The 18,716-nt window shown below is 40.3% G+C and overlaps 1 protein-coding gene across 1 annotated transcript in view; it reads left to right on the top strand.

Annotated features, from left to right (window-relative positions):
* SACM1L (SAC1 like phosphatidylinositide phosphatase) overlaps window positions 1-18,716 on the top strand; it is a 51,815-nt gene that overhangs the window by 22,872 nt on the left and 10,227 nt on the right. Inside the window, exons 4-12 of the mRNA XM_030551166.1 lie at window positions 116-243; window positions 1,514-1,663; window positions 6,473-6,532; window positions 9,204-9,237; window positions 15,245-15,346; window positions 16,614-16,699; window positions 16,899-16,985; window positions 17,521-17,589; window positions 17,683-17,762. Coding sequence (XP_030407026.1) covers window positions 116-243; window positions 1,514-1,663; window positions 6,473-6,532; window positions 9,204-9,237; window positions 15,245-15,346; window positions 16,614-16,699; window positions 16,899-16,985; window positions 17,521-17,589; window positions 17,683-17,762 — 796 coding nt within the window. The remainder of the gene's footprint in view (window positions 1-115; window positions 244-1,513; window positions 1,664-6,472; window positions 6,533-9,203; window positions 9,238-15,244; window positions 15,347-16,613; window positions 16,700-16,898; window positions 16,986-17,520; window positions 17,590-17,682; window positions 17,763-18,716) is intronic.

Raw genomic sequence — 18,716 nt, 5'->3', positions numbered from 1 at the left:
CTCCCTCTTTCCCCTTCATGCATTTTTTTCGTATATAGCCTTGTGCTTGCTATCCTTGTTTTCTTGAATCACGTTACATCTAACTACTCTTGACTTCTACATTTTTATTTTACAGGCAACTATCTCATTGTAATAACAAAAAAGAAAAAAGTAGGTGAATGTTTCAGTCATGCAGTCTGGAAAGCAACTGATTTTGACATCCTCTCCTACAAAAAGACCATGCTGCACTTAACTGATATTCAGGTAGGAGTAGATTTGGTAGAAGAAAAATAAATAAGCCACAACTGATAAGCCATCAGAAAATTGCTAATCATCTTTAGCATAATAAAAAAACCCTCTTCAAATGTAGGTCTTCTGGGATTGAAACATAGCTGGAAGACTGTTACAGCAGTTGCGCAATTTCTTTTAAAATGCTGATGGCATTGTAGTTCATCTGCATTATTCATAATGTTATGAGCATGGGCACGTTCTTACTTATATCAGTGTAAATTAGAGAAAATCTATGTATTCAAATTCCCAAACGAACTCCATTGTGCAGCCTCTGTGTCACTGGCCTTCCTGACACCAATTTCGCTGTCCCCTCCCTCCAGTTTCTAAGATGGCCTTTCTTATTGTTTTGACCAAATCATCCTTCATTAGGTCCCATCTCTCACTGCATCAAGTTCAAACCCATGTCTCTTATGTCTCCCAACACTGCACCCCTTCTTTCTTCCCACAATGCCCATTAAGACCCTCTTTGTTCATTTCTTTCACAGCCAACTCTGTGTTTTCTTCCACACTGTCTCTATGTATGGCATGTCCTTCCTAAGCTGGTCCACAAAACCACTACCTTCTCCATGTCAAATCCTTTACTACTTCCATGAAACCTACAATAAACTACTTGACTAAGTCATCCAACTATTTATCTCACTTAGTTCATCACTGAACTGATCCTTTCTGTTTACGTGGAGGGAAGAGGTTGAATGTTGGGAGGAATGAATGGGTGTAAGTTCATTGGAACTGAAACTGAGGATTTCTGTGGACGTGGGGGTTGAATGGTGGGATGGGAGGTGAATTTAGTACCTATTTAAAAATTAAAATAAGGCAAACTTGCAACCAAGACATGACCCTGACGCTGGGATCACCTTGCCAGAATGTTGTATCCTTTCCCCTAACTTCTCACTTGCCTTTTTTTTTTTTTGACTGTACACTCTTTGGGGCAGGAGTAATTATTGGTCAAACCCCCTGAAGTACAGTGTTCTCTTATCTATTGTACATATTGAATCAGGGTGTACTGGAGCAATTTAATGTTGTTAACTGTCAGTCTACTTTTATTCTCTCAAAATTGTGATCTCAAGGTATCCTTTTGTACTGGGGTTTTATGGTGTGTGTGTGCGGTTTTTTTTAAATGTACTCTTGCAAAACATGGTGGTAAGCAAAAAATCAGTGTCTTTTTTTTTTAAAAGGGGAACTTAAAAAACCGAGCAGTTTGGTGTTAGTAAATAAGAATGCTGCTTGTTCTTTCTGTCAACAGTTGCAGGACAATAAAGCCTTTTTAGCAATGCTTAGTCACGTCTTGAATGTGGATGGATTTTACTTCTCTACAACATATGACCTAACGCACACTTTGCAAAGGTTAGCCAACACCAGTCCAGAATTCCAAGAAATGAGCCTACTAGAGAGGGTAAGGATTCCACTGATTTCTATCTTGTATCCACTCCTTGTCAACTAGTTTTATGTGTGGTAATGGGTTTATTTTATAGATCAGGTAACTGATGGGATTACTGCACTACTCTGTTTAGATTCTAATTTCTGGCTGGACTGAACCCCTGAGGGGACAAGAGTCAGTTTCATCCCTTTTAATGTTTCTATGATATTGATTAGCTTTCAAACTTGCCATTTTGTTTTTGTAAACTAGATATCCCCTTTAAATTAATGTTGAACTTTTGCATTCCTAAAACAGAGCCCTAGCACTTCTGGCTCTGTAGCATTAAATTTGTGTATATTACACTTCTCAACAGTCTGTGGTTAAACCTGTTGCAAGACAGTTTTAAAACAATCAGTACTTTCGTAGCTGACTAGTATACTATCCTATCTTTTGTTTCCTTCTGCCATCCTACATAGGTCATTATGTCTTGCTGCTTCTGACCTCCTTTCCACCACCCTTAATGTTCCATACTCAGGTCATCTTATATTACAAACTTCTGTTGGGGGCTGCTTGGTGTTCCTGATTACTTTATAAAGGAAAATGAAATCTGTCAGGCAGCAGTGGTTTGGGATTTGCAAGCTAGTAGATGAGTGCTTACCAAAAGTGAGGAAAAATGCTGGCCTTAAACGCCACAAATATACAGTGACTGCAACTCCTTTCTCTCTTCTGCCTGCCACTGCTGGTAATCTTTTGTGTTTCATTTGGATGTAAAATACCATAATGCAGTTCCCAAGTAACTTCATAATAAAGTTTAAATATCGTAGATCTTATAGCTACAGGTCTCTCCCCAGCTTGATTTTTAAACTTGCAAATGTTTTAAAAATATATTTTAATCCTCTTAAGACACTTCATTGTGGAATAGTACTGTTTTATAGGGCCTCCTCCAAAGCCCATTGAAATCAGTGGAAGTCTTCCTAGAGACTTCACTGGGTTTTGGATCAGGTCCTTTAAAATACAACTTCTCAACACTAGAATTCTGAGAACTACACATCTAAGCAGTTCAATACTCCTGGTTTTGTGTGTATCTTCTCTCTTCCTTGCGCAGACATCTTGGCACTTCCAGCTGTTCTTAATCTTATGTAAATCCTCATGTATGTTTTTAAATTAAGAGTTTATGGTACTGTCAGTGAAATTAGATTTAATGCATAAACTGTAAAAAGGGTAGGTATGTATGTTTAATATGTATGTTCATAGTGTAATAGCAGTTGCTTTTCACAAAGCCATTAGTGGTCCCTTGATTCTGAAAATCATAGTAAAATTGGTTTTACCTCTCCACCTTCAAACTAAACTAGTGAAATGGTTTTGTGACTATTGCTTGTATTTTCCATATCAGCATGCTGCCAGTACATTGTCACACTCGCTGTGTAAAATCTTCAGCTTGATAATATTGGCTATGGTCGGCCTGCTTTTTGGAAAGAGTAGTTCACCACAAGAGGAAATGTTTGCAGTGAAATAATCAATTATAGAAGTTACACTTCAAGTGTTTTAACATTGTCTCCATTTCCCTTCCCTCTTCATACAGTTAGAATTGAAAAAATAGTTGTTTGCAGTTCTCCAGCCTGTGGAGAATAAACAGTGTAATTAGAAAGCATACTCCAATATGCCAGATATTGTGGAACGTTTGAACAGAACAAAACTCCACAAACCTAAAACTTAGGTGTACTGCTGACTCAAATAGCAAGAGTTAATTTTGTGTAAGGTGTGACATCAGAAAATGTTATTACTTCTGGAGTGAATAACTCTTACGTGATTTTGTACACGTTTCCATTTTGAATCTTCTCTTAACCTCGAGGATACTTGACTTGTTTGGAGTTTGTCTGTGGCAAGTTGCATAGTAACTTTTTTGACACTGTGGGAAGGAATTAGATAAAAAATGATGGGTTTCTAAGACTAGGATCAGAGACAGCGGGGGTTGCTTCTTCAAAAAGTGGAAGAGAGATCACTTGAGCTTGCGTTTGGGAGAGAGACTGGGAAGGATACAGAACAGAGTGGTGGGTTTGTGGCCTTTGGCCCTGGGATTTTGCATTCTAAACCTGTCTATCTTAATATGTTAGAAACAGTATTTAGTATGTTTGTTTAATTTCAATCTTAAAGAAGACAAAACAGCACAGCCACACTAAGGCCCCAGGAGATATATTTAGGAATGTGAACTTTCTCAGCTTCTGCAAAGACTTAGAATTCATAATCTGCTAAACATGGTTTTGATTCAACAAGTGCTTTCTAAAATCCATTGAGACTGTTGGAGCTCATTTTCAATTGGGAGAAGAGGCTGTAAAGCCTCCTTTACAAGGTATTGCCTCCTAACTGTCAGGATATTTTCAGAACTAGGAACGAGAAGTGATTCTCACACCCTTTTTAAACCTTGATGTCCATTTCATTTTCAGCAGACCATATTGCTTGTTAATGAACCTTAGAATTCTGTGTTTGGGTACTGTTCTGTGTTGCCAATTTTGATATGGTACTTTCTCATCCTCCCACACACATGCTCTAGCTGTAATGATTGTTTAGCCTTAAAATCAATCTACCAAGTTTCAGAAAAATGTCATTATGTATTATCCTTTCAACCATAGGAAAGGACATACCAGCACATTAGTTGTTTAAAAAGTCTTCTGTTCCAATTTAAAATGATCTAAGATACTGAAATATCCCTTTTTGAGTCATAAGCACTCTATATTAATATAAATATAACATTTTTAAAACGTATGTAAGATGCCAGTTGTGTTGTAGGTGTTGAAGTAGTTACAATCTGCTTTTAGCCCTGTAGCCATTCTGTCCTGGACTGTGAACCCATCAGATCTCTCAAGCCTGATCAGCACTTGAATGCAGCCAAACTTAGGGTACTAATAGGAAGTAGCGTTGGTGACTCAATGAGTGGCACTATAACCTCTAAGCATCAGTCTTTCGTTCACTTGTTCTGATGCTGGCATTCAAATAAGATTTAAAACCAATGTTCTTGTCATTTATGGTCAAGGATCAAATTGCTCAAAGATGAGCACATGCAATTATCCGTGCATAACTTGGATAAAATATAAATGTGCATGCAAAATCAGGTAGCTCCATGCCTGTTGCCGGTTACCCATTTAAGTCACCAGACAGCTGCTCAGATGCCCAAATATGCCTATGTAATTGTGGTACTTACTCATCTTTTAAATCTGACCTTCAGTATTTCATAACATTTTTAACAAGCACAGGTGTTTGTCCTGATATCCTGGTCAAATGCTAATTTAGCTAAAAACATGCTTCATTGGGATGGAAGAAATGCAGGGAGATTTCTAACTTGCTGAATGCAGCTTTTGTTTGCTATTAAATGGCTACCATATTTCAATGAAGAAATATTTCATCTTGAAATAGAAGCCAGTAAAGTGCTGTGATCTCCTTTGGGATAAGATTCTCTCTACATGTTCTCACTTTCCTCTCTGAGAGTTTCCACTTGTTCCAAAATTCATTTGGTTGTACTGATGTCTTGCAGTGTAAAGTTCTCAAAAGCACTTTGAGTTGATTTTTGTTACAATGTACTGCCTTTGTTCTGCAGAATAAAAGGATAGTAACTAAGGGCTTGTCTACACTTACATTTTTATAGCGCTCTAACTTGCTGGCGCAGGGGGGTGAAAAACCACCTGCCTGAGCGCAGCAAGTTTGAATGCTTTAAAGTGGTAGTGTGGACAGGTTCTGAGTGCTGGGAGCCATTCTCCTCACGGAGTTGGATTACCAGGAGCGCTGGGAGAGCTCTCTCCCAGTGCTCATTCGTGACCACACGAATGCTTCAAAGCACTGCGGGGGGAGCGCTCCCATGGCAGCACTTTGAAGTTTCTAGTGTAGACATAGCATAAATGATTTCTTGTAGAGAATGTGGAATGGAGACTGAAAATGCTGCCGCTTGTAGACTAAAGGATATAATGGAAGGCATGGTCCAGTGTCCCTTGTTTTTCTGGCAGGAGTGGTAAGGAGAAAGTGGTCAAGAGTGTTAATAAAAGGGGCACTGGATGGGTCATAGCCTGTATCTTTTGGTCACCAGTTAAAATCCAGGTCAGTAGTGTTCGAAATTACCACTTTTAACAGCTTTTTGGCATTTATTAAATGAGTTGGTGGTCTGATCAGCTTTTCTTGGCTATGTCACCGTGATAGCTTTGTTTGCAGTCTGAGGCCAAGCACTGATTCAGCATTGAGACTAAACTAACATTTTATCCATATGGATATTACTCTCCCTTTACACACACCCTGCCCCCCAAAAAGAGTCAAGGCGCACTGACTAGGCAATGTGAAACTTATCACCTTGTCATTCAAGCCTTTCTCTTGGCTTTAAGATTGGAATGACTGTCTACTATTTCTGTAGGATGGAAAACAGGACCTAGTCTGTCCATAACTGACTCAGTCTGTTGCTGTCCTAGGTTTTCAAGTTTGCTTAAGCCTTTCTGCTGCAGAACCAACCGCCGCTCAATTGGCCTGATTATTTTTTCAGAGGTGCTGAGCAGCCACAAGTCTCAGTGAAAACTAAGGATACTCATTACCTCTGAAAATTGGACCAGGAACATTTTGTCCGCTTCTGGTAGGGTCTCCAGCTATGCCTCTGTGTGACAGCCTGTCCAGCCAAAAGAGTGCAAACTACATTTTGTGAAAGCCAGGTGTACCACCCTTACCATGTATCTAGTCACCCAAACTTATGCTACTGCACGATAGTGCTGAGCTCCTGTCCTACCATAGAACTAAGCTGAGCTTCAGAACTCCCCTCCCTGCCCCCCACAAAAAACCCCCAACAACCCTATTTGCTTATTTTTCTCACTACAGGCAGATCCACGGTTTGTTTGGAATGGGCATCTTCTTAGAGAATTTGCTGCTCAGCCAGAGGTAATGTATGCTGGAAGTTTCCTTTAATAATCTATATCAAATGTAGCACAGATATAATATTCTGGAGAAAGTGTTTTAGTCTTGCATATGTCTTTATTTCAGATACCCAGAACACTGGTAGATAAAATATTGGTTACTTGTCTGCTAGTTGTAGCAAAACTACCTCTGTGTGTGTGCAAGTTATTGACATTACATTTGTCTGTCTTAAACTAAACACTTCATTTCAATTTCACTCAAAAGTCCCCTGATATTACCCGGTGAAATAATGACTTATTGAAAATGTCTGTTAAGAAAAAAAATAGACTCTGATGATATGCTAAGAAAAATAACACCAGGAAGAGGTGGGCAGTATGTGTCTAGTAACTGGAATCTGCAAAATATTGAGCTCTGCTGTGCCTTATCTAAAGCGGATATTGTTCCCCAAGGATACTGCCTCTGTCTCTTGGCACAGCTATGAATTTGAGTCTGGGTTGCCTTCCCTCAAAATTTCCGCACATGGTCGAAAGAACACTTTCAAGGTTTTTAGGCTGAATCAGCATTACTTTTCAAACAAATTCTTCAAGAGACATGCAAGGTAAATCCTAATATAAACTAAGCTGTACAAGTGCCCAGTGAAGGCTCATACACAACTATGTGTTTATGTTGGGAATTTATTGTCACATGAAGTGTCGAGCTAAAAAGAAACTGGTTGAGAAAGATGTCACTTGTGTTTGACATCCCTCTCCCCCAAATTGGACTATACTTTGTGGACTGCATAGGGAAGGTCCACACAAAGTAGAAAATTCTTCACAATTGTCCCGTCAGATATGTGTTCTTGTGATTTTTTTCCTTCTTCTCCTGCACCTCCAACTCTCTCCCCCCTTTCCTCCCCTCCCCACCCCCCCCCCCCCCCGGAATACTGGCACGGAGACTCTGCTTCCAAAACCCACAGATGTCCCCAACAATCACATGGCAGCCTGTTCATCCAAGAAGGCAGGAACATTTTCATAAAGAACCAGGGCATCTACGCTCCTTACATATAAGGGTGTTTTACTGCTGTACTCTCTGTGCTGGCTGCTTCACCCTCCCCCTTTGAATACTAGTTATAACCTGTCTCCACTGATGTAACCTCATAGTGAAAAGGAAAGGGAAGACTTTATTGTAGCAGCTAGCAGAGAGAATGTGGTAGCGGACAACTTCAGGAGATACTGAAATCTATGGAAGTGTTGCAGGCACAGAAGGTGCCCGAGGCAAGCAACAGTAGTTTGTGCCCAGAGTGCTTAGCGCCAGTGAACACAGCAGGGTGGAGTAGCAAGCAAAGTTTATCTGAGATCTCAAAGTGGTGCTGGGAGACTTCGCATGCCTCAGATCCAGCACCCCTACACAAGCGGCTTCCTCCTTTTATATCCCAGTTGCTTTCTGAGAACTTTTTCTTGCTGACTAGCTGATCTCTCACTCCCCCATCCTTTCCCATCCAGCTACGTATCTTTTCTCATTCAATCTTTTGTCTTCCCCTTTACTCCCCCCTCTCCGCTGCTGAGACATGTATACTGTATTTAAAAGCGGCCTTGAAACTTGCTTCAATTTAGCTCCAGTGTGTTACAGCAGGGAACTGACTATTACAATCAGAAAACTAACTGCTGACATTACATTTTTGCAGCTATTAGTACACTAGATTACACAAAGTGTTTAACATGGAGGAACATTGGTTCATTAAGGCCTACAACAGGAGGGCTTCATTGAAACTTGTGGTCTACCGCCCTCCCGAGTTACCTAGGGTTATGCCTAGTGACACCAACAGAAGGGGATCATGATTTGAGGAGAAGGGGTTCCATGGTGTCTGCGACTGAGAGAATGCAGCAGAGCCATCATTCAGTACCTTCCTTCCTGGTGACTTAATGCCTGATCTGCCATCCTTTTTCTAGGCTTTACACCATGTAGAGAAACATAGCATTGTATTTGCAAACCAATTTGAACTTGTTTTAATTAAATGCTAATTAGTGTAAAGGGCAGTATATTGCCATATTTACTCTTGTGTTTAGCAAGTTATATCCAGATAACATTGCACCCTTGGATTTCTTAAGTCTAGTCTGAAATTTATTCACATGGGCTAGACAATGTTTCTTAGCTAAGACTTGTATTGGTAGCTCCGAACTCAGCTAACACATTTGTTCATATCATACATTGACAGTATTCAAGTAGGTTTTAGAAAATACATCTAGGTATTAATTTACATTTAGCTTGTTTCTGGCAAAAAATTAAGCAGATTTCTGTTTAGAACTGGGAGTACAAATACCCACTTATATTCCAAGGCAACTTGCTGTTACCAAGGTCATTCACTGACTCACTGTGAGATAAGCATGCTTACAGAATTTCTTCTGCTTTACAGAGTGATGAGTAAAGTGACAGAGTAAGAATATCACACTTTGTTGCTTTATTAGTGAGCAAAAAATCTGTGGTTGTGCAAAGAAATGACTTGTCTAGAAAACATGAAACTTTTTCTTATTCATTGGCAATAAATGTCCCTCTTTCCAAACTGAATTGCCTTTACAATGTGTGCCTTTTACTAGAGTTTCATACACTTGTCATCTATCTATCTCTTTGGTTAGTACTTGGAGATATCTGTTTTGTTAGACAACTTATATAAAATGGATTTTTTAAATGTGTTATACAGTTTCTTTTGTATTTTCAGATCCATAGGTTTGCTCTTCCAGTGATGCATGGATGTATCCTTTTCACGTTTGATACCTAGAGCAAATTTAGATTACAAATGTTTTGTTTTTGTTTTGTTTTAACCTTAGAAGTTTCATCAGATTATCTAGGAGAATATTTGACTTTCTAAGGCAGAAAATGTTGCTGCTGCAAGAGTTAACCGTAATTGGGAACTCTACCACATAAACCTTCAAATAGTCTCCTCCCAAAATTTGGTGTCTCTTATCCTAATTTCAAACATAGCATGTAATGATTGTAGGCAATTTATATTTTGGACCATCTGAATGCAAAGAGGAAATACTTTGCTTTTCATATTTAACACAATTTTATATAAACCACTCTTATAAGCATGATTTGAACAATCACATTTCTAGTGTTGGCTGTTCTGTTGGGAGACAAAGCTCAGTTTAATAAACATTTTCACATCAATATTTCTGTGATTGTATCTTGCTAGACAGGTATGTTCACCTAACAATATTACTAAATGTTTAGACGGTTAATAAGTGTCATTCACCAGTTCACAGTCTAAGTGAATTTTTTTCTTACAAGAACATAGATATATGTAAGGAGACATCAGATACAATTTAAACCAGCATTAGCAAGGCTAATAGACTTTAAAATAAGAGAGCAATGTTGGTTCATAGACTTTTAAGTCCGGAAGAGATCATCATGATCACCTAATCTGAACTCCTGCATATCACAGGCTCTAGAACCTCCCTCCTGTAATAGGCCATAACCTTTGGCTGAATTACTGAAGTCCTTAAGTTGCAGAGAATCCATCATTTACTCTAGTTCAAACCAGCAAGTGAACCATGCCCCACACTGCTGCCAAGGAAGGCAAAAAACTTCCAAGGTCTCTTCCAATCTGACCTGGGAGACAATTCCTTCCTGACCCCAAATTTGGTGAGCATTTACACCCTGAACTTGTGGGGAAGACTCACCAGCCAGACACCTGAGAGAGAGTTCTTTGTAATAACTCAGAGACCTCCCCATCCCATGCCACAGGAATAGGCATGCACATTCTGCCATCTTTCTGCTCATCCTCTCAGAAATTGAAAGAATGTTACAAGAACCCTTCTCTTAACAAACAGTGCTTTTGATAGCAATACTCTGCCTTACTCATAAGAATGATGCATGTAGCAGGGTATACACATGCATTCCTGCAATCTTAAACTAACCTGATACCTTGCATTGGCTGTAAACTAGTTTGCCTAACAAAAGCTGGGATTTTCAACTATTTTACTGCTTTTGAGTTAGAAAAGGTAAAAAGCCCCAATCGGGGGACAACTGGGCTTTGTTTTGTTGGGGTAGATGGGTTTATGACAGAGTGCAGTAGGCCCTGCTGGAGGCCTCAGGGTCCTGCCACACCCATCCCAGAAAAAGAGCTGTATAGAAGTCCTCCAAGCAGCCTAGAATGGCTGCAGCAGAAGCAGCCAGTCAGGGCCACAGAGGGCCATAAAGAAAGGAGCTGCAAAGCCAGAGACAGTCAGTTCCTTGCTGGAGCCAGAGGAGTACAGTTGGTGCTCCTGGCTGCCAAAGGGAACTGCAGCACCAGTGACAGCTCAGTTCTGGCAGGGACCATGGCAGTGAGGAAGAGCTGGCTGGTTGCTGAGCCTGAACTTAGATGAGCCCTGAAGTAAGGGTGATGCTTCAGCGAAGACTGGGCTGCTGGGAAGTGGCCCAAGGAACTGAAAGCAGTGTAATTAAAGGGACACGGTGGCATGTGACTGTTATTCTTAGGGTCCCTAGGCTGGGACCCAAAGTAGTGGGCAGGCCTGGGTCTCTCCCCACCGCCCCCGCATAGGTCACTGGGGAACTGGCCTACAATCGAACAGTATTAGACCCCAGAAAAGTGAACTACTTAGTGGTCTGGCTGGACAGCTGGGTACAGAGTAGGTCAAGGGGGTGGAACCATTGCCTTCAGGGTGGAAGCCCTGGGGGTACGTCCCGATAACAGGGCCGGGACTATTTAAAGACTGTAGACACAGCCAACCAGAATGGGCGTTCGTGAGAGATTGGTACACGCTGTTAATTTTGACTTTTTGCTAACTTTGATAGTGACCTTTTCTTGTTAAAGCAAATACGATTTCATAAATATGCTCTGTTCAGCAGTCCAGAATTCAACCACTGTCTCAGGGTGGAACCAGATACTGATTTGAGGAGAGACAATGATATTATCTTCTCAGCTCAGGTTGGTCTCCAGTCTGTGCTGTTCTAGCTTTCTAACCCAGGCTCTCTTCTCCTTCTTACCCCCCAGTAAGCCTGCATGAAATAAGGAAGTACTTCTTTCCCTATGCTCATTGGAAGGTGGCCCACAGCAGGTTTCCATATAAGTTATTACATAAGATAAGAGAGCACAGTCAATACCCAAGGGTGGGCTCTCTGACTATAGCCCTGTAGTAGTTAATCAACCATAAGGAGTCTTAGAGAGGTTAGCAAAAGACACTGTTATAAACTAAAAACAATTGAGAACATGATTTACTTAGTATTAGAAAATCATGGCTTCGCACTTCGGGGCTTCCCAGGGAGGTCCAGAAAACATGCCCTTTGATGAAACTCGTCTGTCTTTTGGTTAAACAGATAAGTCCTTAAACATTCTAAAGCTGTATATATTCCCACTCCCAGAGAATACATACATCTGCCTTGAAGAGAAAATTCCACAGGCAGTCATACAAGCCTAAACTGATGGCTCAACAATTTTACTATCAGTTGTCTTATGAGCCACCCTGAAAGAGGCAAAAGGTTCACATGTCCCATTTCCCTGCACCTTCTGCATCATCATCCTAACCCCAGCCATGTCTAAATGATATTTTTGATGGGACTTCAAAGCTGCAGACCAGTGAGCGATGCCACCATCTGCCGAGTTCCACACATCCTTTGGGGATCACTTACCATTCTTTTTCCAAAAGTGGAGTGCTATAACAATGGGTTATAACAAGTGAGTGTTAAACATCATCTGTTCTGGCTAGGCAATCAAATTTACCTCTTTGCCTTCTCCAAAGCCCCATTGCTGCCTCTCTTTAGGGGTCATTTTCACAGAGACTGTCAAACAAGAAGTAGAGTCCTGCCTGCAGTGAGGAGTGATGGAGCTGGTGTCTCTGCAACACCAAGGAAAGGATTTTTATTCGATGTACTTCCTAATACCAAAAAAGAAGGGTGGCTAGAGACCCATTGTCGATCTATGCCATCTCAACTGGTTTATTTGCAAACTGAAATTTCACATAGTCATACTGGCATCTACAATCCCATCCTGAAAATGGCATGAGATTTACAGCTTTCATTATCAAGGATGCGTACTTCCATGTGGACGTTCATCCTGCTCACAGACCCAGCCAAAGCCAATCAGAAAATTTCCAACTGTTTATCGTCGTAGTGGACAAAGTCTCGGGTCAGGCTGTATCCTTGCAGATGATCTCTAAATGGACCTTGAACGGTATCTTACTCTGATTGGTTGTCTCATCTTCCTCCCACTCACGGGAGGGGAAGGGCACACTACAAGGACACAAACAATAGCATCCTCACACCCTCCTCTACTTGAGTACTGCTTGTCAATAATCCACAGTGGAATACACATAAGGATCAGCACTCGAAGAAGAAAAGTTACTTGCCTTATAGTGACGAGGTTCTTCAAGATATATAGTCTGTCTATATTCAGCTACCTACCCTCCTTCCCCTTTGCTTTGGATCAGTCTTGGATTTGTGGTAGAGAAGGAACTGGAGAGGTGGTCAGTGAGCTCCACCCTTCAGCTCCTCAATCAGAGGCGTGAGGAAAACAAGGGCACATGCGCAGACCAACAGACACTGCTTTCAAGAATTCTCCCACTCTAGGTACATGGAGCATGTGTATGCACAGTGGAATACTGATAGGGTTCACACATTTTGAAGAACCCGCAGTTACTATAAGGTAAGTAACTCTCTCATTTTTATAAAACTCCTCTGGTATCGATCTTCATCTCTCTTGAATCAGGGTAAGAGTGGAGAGATGGGGAATATGTCTAATTACCCAAAAAGTCCATCCCTCCATTCTTAAATTCTCCGTAGGAGATTGATTGAGCCTACGATCTTAGGTTTATGGCAGTGTTGATAAACAGCCAGGTTTAGAGCTACTGTTTTTATTTCCTGCTGAATAAAAGCCAAGCCCTGATGTATTTTGAGGTGATCTCTGGATCTACAAGGATTTTAAGAGTTTGTGTATGTGGTTCTATGTCTAATTTTAGACCTTTTTAGTTCCCTGTCTAGGAACTCTTTATTGAGGGCATTTTTGGGTGGCAGAGGATCTGTTTGTATACTCTCTAAACCAAACTTGAACTAGTTGTTGGGATTTTTTTATACAAAGAGTGCTGGCACAACTGTAAATGAAATCTGCAGTATCGGCCTAATGTGCAGTTACCCAACAAAGTGGATTTTCTACACAGGATTTTTGAGGGGAAAAACACTTGGTGAGATGAAATTTGTGAGGTGAAATGTGAGTATGTAAGTAATCAGCTGTAGTTTTAAGAATTACAATTTTTTTATGCTTGAATAAAAACCCGAAAATTGATTCATTTTTTATTGGCATAAAACTTGTCTTGCAGATCTTAGCAAATAATAAGATGGTTAACATATTGGCTGTTCAAAAGAACAGAGCAGAGGGACAGGACAGCATGCCTATATTAAAAGCTAAACGAAGCCTGTTAGTCTTGTCCTTTAAAGTTGTAGTTCTGCCTTGCTGGCAATAGAGGGTAGTATGAACCTGTGTTCTGCATCCTCCTGCAGTACTTGAGGAGTGCTGCTTTTCGATATTAGTTTGATGCTGTATTATCTAACATCAACTGAAAGTAGTTATGACCTTGTCAGAACTGGATTCCTAAATTAAATTGCCAGTCCTTAGCAACTATCCCCTAACAGTAAGGACTAGAATCTGATACCAAAGTGTCTGTATAAGCAGCTCTCCTTTAAGATTTCGGTAGGGGTTATGTACATCTAAGGATAAATTTAGCCTATTGACAATGTAATGTTGTCCTGCCATGGTGCTCCAGGCAGGGCTGGTGCTTCCATTGAGGCGAACTAGGCAATCGCCTAGGGTGCCAGGATTTTCGGGGGGGCGGCATTTTGCCGGGGAGGGCGGCAGGTGGCTCCGGTGGACCTGCCGCAGTCGTGCCTGTGGACAGTCCACTGGTCCCGCGTGGCTCCGGTGGACCTCCTGCAGGCACGGCTGCGGCAGCTCCACCGGAGCCACAGACCAACGGACCCTCCGCAGAAATGGCTGCGGCAGCTCCACCGGAGCTGCGGGAGTGGTGTGCGGGGCAGCGAAATGACCGTGCGCCTAGGGCGCGAAAAACTCTAGTGCTGGTCCTGGCTCCAGGAGCATATTGTCAAGATGCACATATTCTGAGGGCGCATGATCAGGTTTGAAGGCTTCTTTTCTAATTCTGGTTGCAGAAGGTGGGAAAAACTACTTTTAGAAAAATAACACATTTCAGAAGGTGCTTGGTCTGCAGTCTGAATTTTTTTTTTTAATTTTTTTTTGAAGAGTTCAGGCCTTTTTTTGGGGGGGGGGGCCAGGGCCTGAGATCATACATATGTTCCATACATATTATACATATTGACCTAATTCTTTCAAATGTGATGGTTATTTGTGTTCATGGGCTTTTAATAGATTTAAAGTGTTTTATCATTATATGTGTCAACATTTTAATTTAATTTAAGAACCTTTGAGACCAGTCTCAAATCTCTTCAAATCCCGTCTTCTTCTGTTTATAATTGCTTTATTTTTTTTAATTAGTTAGCATCCCTTAGAACTTCCTCTGTCATGCACATACTGATTTTAGTATTAGGATGCTGACTCTGAAGTTAAATATAATAAATAACTTGACATAGGGATAACAGTATATGTATACACATAGCTACACATCAATGAATGTTTGCAAAATTATTTATATTTATTTAATCATTTGGCCCTATGTCTGTGCCTGTTCCCTTTTATTTAAAAATACCATAGTAAACATTGCAAAATTGTGTGTTCCTTAACATGTTTGCCAGTTATAGCTATGCACTCTTGTTCCATAAATGGAAAGTATTTTGACTGGCTGCTTATCTCTAGAAGAAGCTGTTTCAGAGCTGGTGTACGTTATTATGTGAGAGGTAGGATGACGAACAATGCAGCCACTGTTGGAATGGTCAACATATTTGTAACACATTACTTTCTTCTTTTCAAATGTCATAAGTATTTAACCACTTACATTACTGTTTTGTTCCATTCTGTCACAACCTGATGTAATTTTTGTGCCAAATATTTTACTTCAGTGTAATAACTGGACAGAAAAACAACCTTGAGCACAAAACTGCAGTTTCATATGCAGATGCATCTATTAAACTGCAAACCTCATTTAGTGCTCCTTGATTTATGTTTAGTCCAAAAATTTAAAACGATAGTATTAAATGAAACACTTGACAATACTGATTATCCTATAAATAAGCTGTTTATGGTGGTATTTACTTCAGTAAAATACCTTACATAAAATTTTCAAACTTTTTAATAAAGAACTTCACAAGAGAACAAACATTCTCATGTGCAGGGAAAGAAAATTTAAGCTGGGTTCCACACCAAAAAAAAAAAAAAGCCTAACTACAATTTTCAGGTGTGTTTGTTTGGCATAGCATCCTTGACTGTCTGTTATGTAGCAGTCTGCTTTTTCTTGATTTCAGGCCAAAGGCTAAAAGGGAAGCAGACTGAAGTACCTTCTCCTTATCAGTCTCTTCATGTTAAGGTTGAGGTGCATTGAGGAAGTGTGGACAAACTTGCTGCTCCCTGTGCCATAATTTTTCCATTGGAAGGAAAGATTTCAGTGTCTGAGCTTTGGCATCTTTGTTCAGTATGAAAATAACTTAAGTATTTAAGTTAGACTATTAAGACATGCTGGCAGTATAATAAAGGCCCTGCACTGACTGAATGATGATAATCTCTAGGTCTGCTCTTCTGAAAAATCCACACCCCTGAGCAATTTAGCTATGCCAATCTAACCTGCAACATAGATGCAGCGAAGTTAATGGAAGAATGCTTCCATCAACCTTCCAACTGTCACTCTGGGAGGTGGTGTTCCTACGCAGACAGAAAATCTCCTTCCATTGCTATATGCTGCGTCTACACTGTATGGTTGTGCAAGCATAGCTACAGTGTCATAGATATGCCATTATATTCCCCATAGTGTAGACATACCCCAAGTCTCTGCTTCATGAGCTGACAGTGTCTCAGATGGTGGCTTTGATCTACAGAGGCCACAGATTTCACTTATCTTCTGGCTATTCTGTGTAGTTTCACCTTACTAACTGAAAAATGAGACCCCAATTCAAATCTAAAGCAATGGTGTTTGTGGCCGGTGTGAACTGGATTCTGTTTTTTCTAACTCAGGTATTGATTCAGAAGGACATGCAGCTAATTTTGTTGAAACAGAACAAATTGTACATTACAATGGGAGCAAAGCTTCATTTGTCCAGGTAAATTCAGTGGCTTATCAGAATGGATTGCGTGACTAGCTTAAGTTCAGCTGCCAAGTCTTCTTTTCTTGTCTGCCCAAAACCTGATGTTACATTTAACAAGAAAAAACAAGTTAAAATATAGATGACAGGAAGGTGTAATGAAAAAGAACATGAAATTGCATTTGTCATTTAAGTGTCTGTTTCCTTTGTTTTCCAGACCCGTGGATCAATTCCTTTTTTCTGGTCACAGAGACCAAACCTCAAGTATAAGCCAAAGCCACAGATCAGCAAAGTAGTAAATCATGTATGTGTGTTTCCTTGGATGTGTGGGGGTAAATTGGAATTCAGTGTTTTGCATGGATAGAATGTGGTAATAAACTTAATATTGCTGCTCCTTCTCATTAACATACAGTATGCCATTTAAATCTGTTCTTAAAATAAAAGTCCAACATTACCTTTTAAAGTTGAAGTAGCAAGAGGCTTGGGCCAGTGTACTAGCCTTTTTATCCAGGGAGTCTTTGGCTCAAAGCTTGAATGAGGTCATAGGTATAAATGAGTGCAGTAGTCTCTTCCTGGTTCTCATTTGTGTATAGTGATAAAAACCACTGCACTATTTGGCACAACTAGTAGTTTATACAAGAGAAGCCCAGATGAGAGCTGAGGCGCATTGGCAGAGTGGAGTGCAGATATTTGCCTCATTTGAGCACCGCAGTCTCATCCAGAAAACGACTTGGGCTGTTACATTAAGGGATTCTTGTAATGTAGCAATTTTACTAAATTACAGACCTGTGCATCTCTAAAGACCTGTGATGTCACTTTTTTTCCCTTTTGTTTTCTAGATGGATGGCTTCCAAAGACATTTTGACTCTCAGATAATTAGCTATGGAAAACAAATGATTGTTAATTTGGTATGCCTTTAATTCTGCTTAGTTAAATTGTTTGCCTCTCCTTTTTAAAGAGATGTGAATGATTGATTGGTATTACAATTTCATTTTTCACAGGTTAACCAGAAGGGCTCAGAGAAGCCTCTTGAACAAACATTTGCAAAAATGGTTAACAGCTTGGGAAATGGAATGGTCAGGTACATGTGAACTGAAATTATGATATGTATGTGTGTATAGTACATCTCTGGCTCCTTTAACAAACTTAAATGAAAAGTGTCATCAAAGTGTCCTGAGGGCCCTTATAAGATAAGTTAACTTGCATGAGAATTGCATTTTTTTAAATACACATTGATACTGCATTGCAGGAAAAGGACATGGTCCCTGCCAGAACAGTTTGCAATCCAACTGGAAATGATGGGCATAGGGTGCATGTGAAGGGAATTGAGAGACAGAACAGGAGCATAAAAAGAAGGGAGGATGAGGGTTACAGTAATAAGAGCACGTAGTTTTGGCTAGTGGTATGTCTTGAAAGTTCTGCTTGTTTCTTTGAAGGGCAGATGGGTGTTATTAACTTCATGGAAGAAATGTGCTTCCAGGATGAAAGAGGTGAGGCATTGCAGACCAAGGGTTCCTGGTGTGAAGTCACCTGGAAAAAAGACACCAAGACAAGGTGCAGCCTAAATGAAGTGCATGGGCCACAGGAGTGTGGAAAGCAAATTATTATTAAATGTTCATGACGGCAGAAGTTGCAGGTGCATGTACAGTTTAACAGTGGTGATTCATCATTTTAAAATAGTAATCTTCACTTATTGACTTGCTTTCTTTAACCTTGTTCTTGAATATGGAGAGAATAATATGGATTTTCCACAAATTTTAATTTTTTTCATCCCAGAGATTCTGCTGCAAGGGACTTAGACGTTTGTTGGTTTCAGAAGTTCCTAACAAGTTTAGGGGCCAAATCCTGCCCTCTAGCATGAATGCATAATTCTTAATGACTTCTGTAGAAGCTGCACATGCACATTTAAGGGCAAAGTTTAACCTTGAATGCAGTTAATCTTATATAGCATGCATTTGCATTGAATTTTTAGTTGTTGCACATCAGTCGATCTCATTTTATAAGGCTCTTACGGAAGGACAGGGAATTAGATCAC

The sequence above is a fragment of the Gopherus evgoodei genome, chromosome 2, assembly GCF_007399415.2.
Source record: "Gopherus evgoodei ecotype Sinaloan lineage chromosome 2, rGopEvg1_v1.p, whole genome shotgun sequence".
In the NCBI taxonomy this organism is placed as follows: Eukaryota; Metazoa; Chordata; order Testudines; family Testudinidae; genus Gopherus; species Gopherus evgoodei.
This window is presented reverse-complemented; position numbering and strand designations above follow the sequence as displayed.